This window comes from Corapipo altera, unplaced genomic scaffold (genome assembly GCF_003945725.1).
Source record: "Corapipo altera isolate COAL_440 unplaced genomic scaffold, ASM394572v1 48b, whole genome shotgun sequence".
Lineage (NCBI taxonomy): Eukaryota > Metazoa > Chordata > Aves > Passeriformes > Pipridae > Corapipo > Corapipo altera.
In genome coordinates, this window is record NW_020884884.1 from 105,031 (window position 1) to 118,034 (window position 13,004).

At 37.7% G+C, this 13,004-nt stretch overlaps 1 protein-coding gene across 1 annotated transcript in view; it reads right to left on the reverse strand.

Annotated features, from left to right (window-relative positions):
* The window catches only part of CNIH3 (cornichon family AMPA receptor auxiliary protein 3), a 53,006-nt gene that overhangs the window by 12,435 nt on the left and 27,567 nt on the right, over positions 1 to 13,004 (reverse strand). The window contains exon 4 of the mRNA XM_027641599.1: positions 1,188 to 1,300. Coding sequence (XP_027497400.1) covers positions 1,188 to 1,300 — 113 coding nt within the window. The remainder of the gene's footprint in view (positions 1 to 1,187; positions 1,301 to 13,004) is intronic.

Consider the following 13,004-nt stretch of genomic DNA (forward strand, 5'->3'; position numbering starts at 1 on the left):
TTTCTGAGAACTATACTGGCACTCTAACTTCTGAATTTATCACAACTCTGCATTACTACCAAGGTTTTGCAGGAAAAAAAAGCGTAAAAAAGCTACTACTTTTTAGTTTCTGTTTGAGATGACGGTTTTGACTTCTTTACAGAATTATTCTTCTGCTACCATATGTACCTCTGTAACACAAAGAGACCCTGACAGACAAAAATCATCTGTGCTTTTACAAACATTGTGAAAATTCAGAACTAGGGAAGACTCCAGACTGACAAATGCAAAAACTGATGTCTCTTGGTCATTTTCAGAGGCAACAGAAGGCCGATCCTCCACTAGAATGCAGAGGAAGATGCAGCAGCAGCTGTACTGCCCAACTGGAAAACAGCAGCAGGTCTTACATGATCAATTTGAAAGCCCCTTGGTGAATAAAAACACATATCAGAGATCCAGACTGGAAATACTCCCCACTTCTTCACATGTGCAGTGTGAAGACAATAGTTCTTCACCTACTGCAATCCCCACTCCAAGAGTCTCTAAGAAAGAATTCTCTTGCAGAACATCAATTCCCTATTGTACAGAAATAAACAACTTATTTTATACTGAAAAAAATCATAAAGCTGCCAAAGAAGACGAGATGTAAAAATCTGTCAATCTGCCCAGTCTTTATTTCACAACTCCAATGGAAAGGTTTCCTTGTTAGGGCTGAATGAATAGGTCCAAGCTCTTTCAAATACCAACTGTCTTACAACTCCCCATCTGTGAAGTATTTAGAGCTTCACCGAGTTCCACATTCAGATTCCAGCCTATTTAAATTCCATGTTTTCATTCAGTTTGCAGTGTGTGCATCCTGACACTCTTTGGAATATTTACCTAAGTTAGTAACTGAAAGCAACATTTATATGGGAGAGAGAGAGAGATATAGAGGAGATAATATATAAATATAATATAAATACATATATAAAAAGAGAGATAGGGGAGACATATAAAGATACATATATATATATATCTACTAAATTTTCATGAAAAAATTTCCTTTTTTGCTGGAAATGTAAGTTTCAGCTGCTTATAGGCATAAGCCTCTGGGTAAAAGATATTCATCCATACTCCTATCACTGTCCTTCATCGTTCATACAATCTGCATGTGTGCTGAATTGGCAAGCAAGGCTAACAAGCAGTCAGCATATAAAAGAAGGGCTTACCTCCACAAGTGATAAAAAAGCAAAGGAACATTTAACCCCAGCGTGAGCCACTCCTGAGCGCATAAAAACATTATGCAGAAAAGACTGTGGATAGAGTACTCTGGCAAGACCAGCTAAAAAGAAAGGAAGAGAAATAACAGATGTCAGTAAAACATGTCTTTGATTTTGGTCACCTAAGTAGTTTTTCAGAAATCAAATCAGCTCTGCAAGTCTGGCAAGACTCCCGTGTGCCTGTCCCTAGACATACCTCAGTTGAGAGACAGCTTGGCTACGAGCAATGAGCACAAGACTCAGTGCCAGGTTTGTCCAGGTTCTAACCATGTCTGTACTCCAAGGCCTTGCTGACAGGCGTGGGAAAAATCACCCACTGTCTTATCTGGTGTTCCAGATTCATATCTACAAAACATATGTTATATTAATGCCACCCTCACAGAAGCATTGTGAGACTAAATGAATGTCGGTAAAAGGGTTTTTAAAGAACTAAATTTTTTTACCGTTGCATTCAAAAAAGGAAATAATAAAGCTGTTTCTGAAGCTTCACTTCTGTATTGGAGGAGTGTCCTTGGAAAAATAAAACACTGCTTCTACCATTTTGATACTTTATATACACTCTAAAGAGATGAAATCCATTACTAAGTCAGTCTTGCAAGCTAAATTCCACTAAGACAGGAAACTCACTTCCTTAGAAGATGCATGGCTCCCTACACTACTTGCTTCAGAACCATGATGACTCCTTCTATTAAAAGAGAAAGTGAGTGGGCAGCTGGCAGAAGCAGAAATTTATGTGATGTTGATTCAGAGTAGTTATTTCACAAGGCATTTTGTTTTTTTCACTGCTTTCCCATTTCTTAGCTGTCTTTATTCTCTTGTTTTCTTCCCATGTCTTTTTTCAGCAATCTCTGTTTCTTTTCTTCAAGTCATAGAAGAGATTCATTTCCAGCAGTACATATTTCTTAAAGCTAGACAAACCCATACACAGTTCATCTGCACCCATTGCTAATCTTGGAGATACATCAACTAGAGTTAAACCACAAAAGGTATTTGAAGGCTTCTTTTGATGTAAATTAATTTTCATCTGTTAAATAATTAAAGTGAGCCCTATTTTTTTAAAGCAATGTAAAACCTACTATACAGCTTCTCCCAATGCCTACCTACTCTCATACAGCTGTGCTGCAAGGAATTCCATTTTCTTGGTTCTTGGAGTCTTTCCACCTCACATGGAACATACTGTTCAAATTCATTTAACTTTAGTACTTGAAGCAGTTAACACATTTGGTATCTCTGTGTCTACGCCTTCAACTTAAACATTCTCAAAAGCTTATCTTATGTGGATGACAAATCATAATACAATTATATCGTTTAGGTTCCAGATGGTCGTTATTTATCACTGCTGGATTTTTTTTCTTTTATTTTTCACTGTTAGAGTGAGTTTTACAACATGAATATAACCTTGCCCCAAAGAATCATTCATCTTCATCACAAACTGCAGACAAGAAAAGTCTTCATAATGTATGTCTACCCACTAAACATCGCAACACTCAGAAGCATATTACACTCATTATCACACATTTGACTTCTGATTGCAACACAATACACAAACTTAGCAAGACTGAAATCCTGGTGCCTGATCAGTGGGCTGGCTGGCAATAACAGGGAAGGAAACCCATGGTGAAAATTTATGCGGAGCTTAAAAAGTGAAACAAAAATCTGAAGTGAAGCTAGAAAGGAAACAAAGGAAGCAGAGGGCTCTCAGAAATAGGCTCACTTTCCAGTTAGAGTTTCTGGTGTAAATTAAATCTACCTGTGCTTTTGATAGAACAGCAAGTGGGTCTTTTATGTCTCTTCACTCTCTTCTTGGAGTGATATTTTCCAGTGATAAAGAAAGAAAGGATCAGTGCTGAACACCATTTCTGGAGAGAATTCATGCATAGAAGCAAACAAAGCCTAACTGCAAAGCCAATTACCATTTACATTCAGGTGATGTACCTAAGAGACCAAATCTAACAGGAGGTAAGTGAATTGAAAGCATAAAGTAGAGAAAGGCACTTACAGTAAGGCTTGTGAAGTAAACTAAATAACTAAAAAATAACACTGCCTCAGTTCTTGGTTGTAAGAGTTATCCTGGAATTTGACACGATATCCTCTGAAAACAATGGAAACTTTAAATCAGCTTTACCAAACGTGGGATTCAGGTCCTTGAGAGAAGAGAGCTGGCTGAGAAATAAGCAACAGTCAATCCTTCTTGTTTCTGCTAAGGTACTCAAATGCAACAGTAACTTCTGTGATACAGATAACTGTGCAATAGGAATTAAACCAACCTCTTTAAATCATTCCTTGGAGAGCACAGGAAGCTGTCAGATGGTAAACATGTTAGGATATAAACAGTGTACTTCTATTTTGAACTAGGAACACTCTGATTCAGATAATGACCTCTGCTTTCTGACACAGCTCAAGCTGAAGTTTGAGATGGTTATGAAACACAGACATGAAGACAGTCACAAAGCAGCACAGCTCTGAAGGACTGCAACTTAGTCCCTTTGAGTCCCAAGCTCAAATGGCATTACAAATTTATCACCAGAATTCAGTTGGCTGGTATTTACTTGAGGAAAACCACAGGAAAGCCTGAAAAGGAAGTCACCCTTCTAGGCAAAAAAATACTGCTAATCAGAAATATCTTTAGCTATAACATAAGCGAGAGAAAAAGAGACTACCATACCTTTCTAAGTTTTGCTCTGATATGTATAGTTAAGTAAATATCCACATCATAAATATGAAAACCCTTATTCACAATCTTCCACATTTAAAATGTAAAATCTCAGGTAGGATCATCATCACATCATTACTATCTGACCATAAGAATTCATACTCATACAAAGTAGTATACACATAACATGCAATTGCAGAAGAGCATCTCTCGGGAAGTTCAGTCCTAAATAATTTTATTCCATTTCCTATTTCCTAAATACAATCTGCTGTTCTTATACAAAATATAAACCTTTCTTTTTCTGTCAGTATCTTTCCTCCTTATTCTATTACATGTGGATTCCTTCTTTCCAAATGTAATTTTGCTTTCAAAGGACATTTTTACATGGAACGACTTACAGTTCGTCTCACTGGGGAACAGGGCACATAAAATGCCTCACAGAAACCCAAACTGGGAAGATATTATAGAAAGAATAGTAATCTCCCTTCATCAGTGTGGACTCTGAGTCTACATCAGTCTCCATCTATGCATGCCAACCTCTATACTGCAACTATGGATTTTACACTCTATCCAGAAATTTCCAGCCATCAGACACTCCACACTACCAGGGTTTCTGAGAACCTTCATATGCTGTTAGAGGCTGAGACAACTTCCCTTCTTTATGCCTGCCTTCTCCTCCCACAGATGGAAGGAAGAAACCTGAACAGAACTCGTGATTGAATATCCTTCATGTAATGTAAGAGCTCTGGTGATTACCCGAGTGGAAACAAATTGTTCACCTTAAAAACACACAAACTCTTATACATCCACCTAAAAGCAACAAGAAACAGAAAACACCGCGCATGTGTGGAATCTCTCCAAGGCCCCAGATTTGGACAGATCTAAGTGCATGCTGCTTTATTGCAGGTTATTGCTACTGTACCTACTTCTACTAGAGGATGACTGTAGTTTGTCATTATGGTGCTCACTTTGCTGCTTTTTTTACACCATATCCCTTAAAAAAGCTGACATGTAGAATTGGTCCTCATCAGTAACAGGGAAAGAGTGGAGGGAGATGTACCCAAGGTTTTCAGAACATAAGAGTTATTCAATTACACTTAAAAGTTTATCCCAACAGTGCCTGCCAGAACTGAGCTGGGTTACTGGGGGGTGTCAGCCGAATTAAAGACACTGTGAGATCAAAGGGAGACTATTTAATGACTCTGAAAATCTCCTAACTGAACAACATGGACCACAAAAATCAGAAGGGTAGTGCAGGCAAGAGAAAAAAAGAAAGCAAAACCACACAGAAAAATAGCAGTAGCATGTGCATTAGCCCAGACTGTGTACATGGAATGTACATAGACTGAAACAAATCATCTGTTTCCTCCTGCTGTTGCACAAACCAAAGAAGTAGGGTCAACTGTGTGTAACTTAAATACACAGACCACACACAGTGGTTTTAAGTAACAGTTTTAAATATTCTGCTTGCACTGATCAAACACATGCAACGTTGAACTTACTGTTGAAATACAGGAAGGCTTTCTGCTCACATTTTGTAGTGTATCTTTCTAATCTACTTGAAATTATGTACTTGACTTCCAAAACCTCCTCTGAAGGGCTGCCCTAGAGCCCAATACAATGCTGTCACAGTAAATATACTAAGCTTTTCAGTCCATATTTTCAAGTTCAATTTATTTCAATTCTCCTGCTAAAATCTACATTTGCTTGTGTCTCTACAAACTGTTCTCTAGTCGCTTATAGTGATCACTTAGAAATTCAGTAGCATAGTTAAAATTGTTGTAACAGAAACCGATAAGGAAAGCATTTTAAGTAATTCAAACCATGTTGTGCAAACCTCCACAAGTATTTAGCAGTTTGCCAGGCAGATGCATGGAACTACCTGAAAAGAAAATGCTTGGAAAATGGATTCCAGATCATCAAAAGAACAAGGTGCAGTTGAACCTATTAAGGTTATATATACAGCTTTACATTTTACCTCGGGGACAGCAATGGTTTACACATGCAAGACTCAATGTTACAGACCAACTCCAGAGCACAAGTGAAAAAAAAAAAGGATGTAACATCTGTGTTTTCACCCCTTCACCTACTGTTCTGGATCACAAGAAAACAAAGCAGCAAAAAGCCAATGCTTTGTAAAGGTAATTTCATTATTCTAAAGCACTATTGGAATTTCTTTAAACATTTCTTTTAATTGGATGTGAACATAAGTCACTCCACAGCACGAATACCAGACAATGAAATGAATAACACAAAGAACCTAATTATTATTCTCATGCCATATCCGTCTATAACACGGTACCAGATCTAATATTAAAATACAGGATTTCTGGATGCTTTTTCCATCTCAGTTACTAAACATACCTATATTTAGGCCTATCATTTCACTTCTCATTGTCTCATTTTTGTCTTCTGCAACATGGGGATAATTATATTCAAAATCTACAGATTCTACTGGAGCTAGTTTATAACTAGAATATTTAAGCTCTGTCATAAGACCAATAATCACTTTAAAAGAGTGACAGATGAAGATCAGGTCTTTATGGGACATTCATCAGGAATATCTATAAATATTGTGGTATTGCCGATCTTATGGGAGGTCATAACAGCCAACAGGTAAAAAGGTTATGAAATGGATTTTAAAAAAAGACTTCTGCACTGTAAGGTCTGCAGGGTACCGACACAATTCAAGAAGTGCCCCATCCTTGGAAGGCACGTCATTAAGATAGATGTGCTGTGATCTTACAAGTGTATCTCCTCTGCAAACTGTTCTTTTCCACTCAGCAGGAATCAGGAGACATCTTTATGACCCTTCTTTTTTTAGTGTTAATTCAGAACCAGTAGCAAAAGCTGGGTTAGCAACCCTGGAGTGCAAACTTCTCTAATTTCCACAATGCTGACAGAAAATAGGGTAATAAACGCCTTCTTACCCTACCTCACTTTTGTATTTCAGACACAACCAGCCAGGACACCCTGCAGGTGGGTTATTCCAAGAGCTCATGCTGTCTTTGCTCACCCAAAACTGGTGAGAATGGCCATCAGTACTGCAGTTGTTCGTTAGGATCTATAAAACCAGGCCCTCAGTTCACAGGCAGGTCTAAGAATGAAGAAATCTCAGTGATGATTAAAATGAAGTTCAGTCACCTGCATGGCTCAGGAAGGGCACTCAGGACTTCTCCTGGGGGTCTGCCTAAGGCTGGCACTTCCATAAATGCTGAAAACTAAGTGTTCACTAAATGGCTCTTTCCATATCAGGTTTGTAAACACTATCAGTCTGAGGAAGCAGATTTGGTGCAGCAGATTTGGTGAAGACAATTCCTGCCCTGGCATTTTAACAGTTTCATAGAAAACATCAGCAATTAGATGTAAGGTAGGACATTAAACTCACAGCAGAAAAAAACTGCATCCATATAACAGGCATGATGTAAACCCATTGTACTGTACATTTAGATATTATACTGCTTTTTGTAATTGCATAGTAGCTTTATAGGGTTTAATCCTGTCTTAAACCCACACTGAACATTCTGCTAAACATAACAGTGACATTTGATTTAACCCTAATTTCTTTAGTTTTATGAAAATGCAAATATTTCTTTATTGCATACCAAATCAGAGCAAAAATGGTCCATTAGCAAGTCAAATTTTGCCAATATGTTCAACATAGGTCTGAGGAACAGATGCATAAAATGCATTAATTACCCCAAGTGGCTGAGAAGTACACTGCTCTCAGGAGTACAGTACAGGCAACAGTTACTCATCTACATTTCTGTTGCATCTTCAGCCTTATTCTGCTATTACTTCTGATGTTCTGATACTGTAAGGACATATGTTAGTATATCCTCCAGACAAGTACTGGAAGAAGCTGAATTGTAAAGCAAGAGGTCCTCTATTACAGGTTTATACTTTGTTTGCCAATTATTGAATAAACACTTAAAGACAAGATTAACAGCAAAATACAGTTGATTAACCTGAAATAGTTTTATACATAAATATTTTCATGAGTAATAATATTACAAATAACCATATGTGTCTTCCTTCAAAGGATATTTCAGTTTTCATCAGATATCACTCTGGTGAATCTCACTTCCCCCCAGTGTAAAAGAGGCATAAGGACCAAACTGTGTCTGAGCCACAAGTTTGAGCTTTTCACTCTTGCAATAGTTTTTGTAACTTTTCCCCTTACGAGCTATGAACACCCGGCAGACACAGCAGGATATATCTTCTCATTATCCCTAGGTAAGCACACAGACATCCGTAGGCAACGATTGCTAAAAATAACAATTGTTATGTTCTAACTTTTCAAAAAAGTGCTGAATTCAGGAACTTGTAAAATTGACCAAAAATAGTTTTGGCACAATGCACTTAACACATGAGTGTCAGTAGTGAATGAATTGCCTGCCAGAAATACTACACTTCCTCTAAGTTCTTTAGTCCTATTTTAAGGACTTTCTTTCCAGATATGATCCTGAATCCAAAAAAAGGACAAAAGGGATTATATTCCATATTTTATTGCAATAGTAATACTTTTCTAGTAAATATGAATGCAATCTATTTAAAATGAAACAAAAAATGTGAAGAAGAGATGCGCTGTATCTAGTCAAGCAACATTTATGGGATTATTTGTGCAGAAAGTACAAATACTGCCAGCTCTTTGATCCCAATTCTACTGTCAGTTCTGCAAAATAGCTACTGTGCCAAGTTACACTCTTTCTGATGAAATTAAAACTATGTGGGTTCCCAAAAGGCTAACTGAATAGGGCACACACCCATTTTATCCCATTCCAGACTTCGCAGACAGCAAATGTAACAAAAGAGTAGGCAGAAAAGACCTAAGAGAGGGAAGGAGAGAAGCTGTTAGATGATCAGTACTGAATTTCCAGTCAGAGTGCAAAAGAGGAAAAGGTAGCTCAGTAACCGGTACCGAAGATACCTAAGTTTTGTCTATACTGGAAACCTATTGCAAGATTAGGGAAAATTATTATGCCTTTCATTTTCTGGATGCAAACAAAATCTCTACGAAATGTGAGTCATTATGAATATATTAACTCCATCCTCATTTAGGCAAGCTGCAGAAAACAATTAAACCCCCACAGAGCTAGTGAAAGTGTGTAATGCTTCAGTCAAAAATATTTTACTTGCTTTTCCTGTATCTCCATTTCCCCTGTCTAGTTACATTCTTTTTTCTTTCCCTTGTACCACCTCGGGACAGCCCCACCATTTACATGAACAGAAGATTTAGAATTTATCTCTTGCCTCTTTTGACTAACAAGAGATGCTGTATGAAAACTGTCTAAAAAGAACTCAAGCATAAGTCATGATTTCCATAAACTAAAAATTGTGCATTAATAATTTTTAAGTTAACTTCAAATTTTATCCCTAAAGCGTAAAGTTACTCATTCCTAATGTAGAAACACCATGTCAGAGCCACTGTGAAGGCCAGGAAAAGTGGCTTTATCATGTAATAGAAGTTTAGCAGTACCTGTCAAATAAGTATGGAGGACTGAAATACACACCAGTTCTGGGTGTCTCACACACGCTCAGAGCCTTCTAGAGCACTTCAAACAAAGCAGACTTTAAACGAATTCAGTTTTATGAAAAATGTTGTAATCACAGTCCAAGTTCTAACTTGACACAATGCACACAGCACGGCAAGCTTGCATCTTACAAAATCTGCAGATCTAATTAATGCCTTAGAAACAGCAATATCCTTTATACCAGTGCCTGTACGCAAACTTTAGAATTTCTTCTAAGGCAGCTTGGCAGCTAATTACGTGTGCATATGTATAGCAGAGGGGTGTAGCTCGTACTCACTGTGATGCTGACAGAGATCTATCTCATCATATTGCCTGTGTTTATTAGCATGTCTGTAGAGCAAGCACCACAAGTCTCTAAGCATACGACACCAGATAATTTTACCCCCAACAGTCATCAATTGGACCACAGTACTTTGACTCCAAACTGGGCTGGATCTCAACAGCTGCTGTAGAGATTCAAGACTACATGCAATTATCAACTCAATGAAACATCAGACCCCTCAAAAACAGCAAAAAAATTTTTAGCTTCAATCCCAAATAAAAGATTCAAGTTATGCCTGCTAATAAGAAAACTAAGGAGGTCTCCAAAAACAAGATTCATCAGATCAGCTGTGCAACCTTTCCTTTCCTGTTCTGCACCATGTCTTGTGAATGCAAACAAATGTTCTTCGTATTTATTACCATGTGGTTTTTGTAGCATCTGGCACAAAAGGTTTTATTCCTTGCATGAGACAGAAAGCAGTGATGTAACAGCAAACACTAATGTAAACATTATAGAAAAGGAAAGCCAAGTCTTGCTGAAAGTAATCTCTGGCTGAAACACAACATGACCTTTAAAAGACGAAAGTATCCAACTAAGAGAACAAAAAAAAAATGTTAAATTCAAAAAGTGGCAAAACATAAGACAACAGAACATCCACCTAAAGACAACAAAAGCAGAGCTGCTCCTGTATTACCTTTTCTTCCAAGAAAGAGGACAAATGGAACAGCCTGAAACTACCCTTTTGACTTTACTTAAGGCACTTCTAAAATGAGAAGTTTTCATCAGAATATCACTGTAGTCCAAATAACAGATCATATGTTTAAGCCTCTAAAAAAAGGATTACTGAACATCTGTTTCAGATGCATATTGTTTATCAGGCCAGTTAATAGAAAGAAACTATCTAATGTGATCCAATCAAAAGGCACTTTTGGAATCAAAAGCCTTTTTGGAAATGTGTACCAGACACCTTCCTTCATGACATCTCCTGGTAAGGTCTAAATCCAAAGGGAAGAAAATTATGATTTTCCAATGAGTAAACTATTATTAACTCAAGTGGAGTGCTATGAAAACATGTGCCGAGCTCTCTAATCAAAAACCTTGTATTTCTTCCCTCATTCTACTCAGTTTGACCTTTGTGCTTTATTCTGTGCTTTTCACTGGGAATTTCTACAAAAATTCAGTCAGATTTGGTCTTAGCCACTAACGATGCACTAGTTTCTATCTCAATGGTGTCTAAATTATAAAAACTTCAAATCCAGGCCTATTTCATATGGGTATATCCTTGAATATCAACACATTTCTCATCTTAGAGCAATAAACAGAGATTGCTTCAAGCTTGTCAGTGTCAAGGAGAGACTGAGAGTGCCCACAGAGTGCCCACAGAGGGCTATCACAGCCACATTTGTTGTCATTTGATGTTAGAGATGAATGCTAAGCATGAATGTCAAACTAGAATTTGAACCTTCCTAAATCCAGGGACATTCAGAAAGCTTTTTGTTATAAACCAACTCTGTTTTGGACCACTAAATTGCAGGGGGGGGAAAAAAGGCATTTGAGATGATAAAAATAATCTTTAAAATACATAGTATTTATTTTAGTCCTTTTATACAAAGCAGTGCCTGCTTGGGTACAACTTTCTGTATTGCACTGAGTCACAGGGAGACACTGAATAACTATGTGGGTACCTGCAGTATGTTTTCTATACACATAATTTTATATTCACTCTTCGCAAGTAATCCACACTGCCTCTCGAGTAGGGCTTATGCTCCCAGACACGCTGTAGGAATGGTCCCCTGACAGTTTTCCTGCTGCCCAGAAGTTTAGTCAAAACTCAGCAGTTTCATCATACTCATGAGGTATGAAAAGACACAGAGCATTAGATACATCAAGAAATACGACATGTACTGAGAAACCAGTAACAATGATGAACTCTTTGGTCTCTAATGAGAGTGGACAAAGTTCATGTGCTCCATCATTGTAACAATCACTATTAACAGGAAAAATGTCACACAGTGCCATTTTTCGTTCCCTTTGTGATCTTTGTTACAAGCAGCAGTTTATCAGAACTCTGGAAACATCAGCCTCTTTCTCCTGCAAGGCAGAATACCACTGCTGTTTCCACAGTTCAAAAATATCTTATGACTACACTAAAAATTCTGTTTTCCTCCTAGGTGCTGTTTTCCATAAGCACCTAAGCTTCAAAGACTAAATGTTCACTATCAGTTAGGAGGAAACAAGGGATGTATTAACCCTGCAGACTTATCCCTCTAAGTGTGGCAATGCTGTGACATTTTCTTCTTCTCTTAAGCGCATCTAAATGAGGAATTAAAACATCTTTACTGTGGTTGCAAAAAAAAATGTGCAGCACTACAAAGGTAAAACTATTGCTGCTATTCCCAGTTTCACAACAAACTAATTGTCTTATTGTTGTAGTTTTCACCTATGGGATTTCTTAGCCCCACGGAGAAAGCATGATTCCTTCTTACAATATGGATGGATGTACACCACTTTAAAAATTCCTTGTGATTATGCATCACATTTGCTATATTTGCTTATATAACCTCACGATAAATGTTTTAATGAACCATGCTATAGGCTTACAGAAGTACTCTGCTAATGACTACCAGCCTGCAGATTGGGCAAAAGAACATCACACGTTTATATATCCCTAAATGCATAACGAAGCAATCAACAGACGCATTCAAAACCAGACACTTAAAATCCATCACGTTATCTCAGGTTTGCCAGTGACTATGAGGCAGAACAACAAAGAGAGTGATCATCGTAATAACCAGCAAATTTATCAAGATGAAAAGAAGATGATCAGTCAATTGAAATCAGCTGCTGCTGTGACACCCGACACTCCACAAAGGAGTACGTCCACCGCACCTGCTGCATGCAGAGAATGGTAGGGGCTACTGGTTGGTGAAGGTTTGGAACGTATCAAGGTCCAAGTGAAAAAAATTATTTCACATGGCAATTTCTCTAGTGCACATTGGTCAGTCTCCTTCATCCAAAATAGGCAGGGAAAAAATGTCAGCTAAGAATAAAGAAGGAAAGATAGGGCTACTTTCTAACAATGCTGATTTCACATAATATTTAGCTACATGTAAAGAAAAAGAGACTCTATACTCAGACAACACCCTTTTCTTCTGCTATTAAGGAAAAGCCTAAAAGCCAACTTGTTCCCTGTTAGCTGATCCAATGAGCTCAGTAGTGTTTCACTGAACACACTGTGGGGTTTTTCCAAGCTTTGAGTGAGTGCACTCTATGCTGACAAACATGCATGATACAGACACAGGATCAAGCCTAATCTT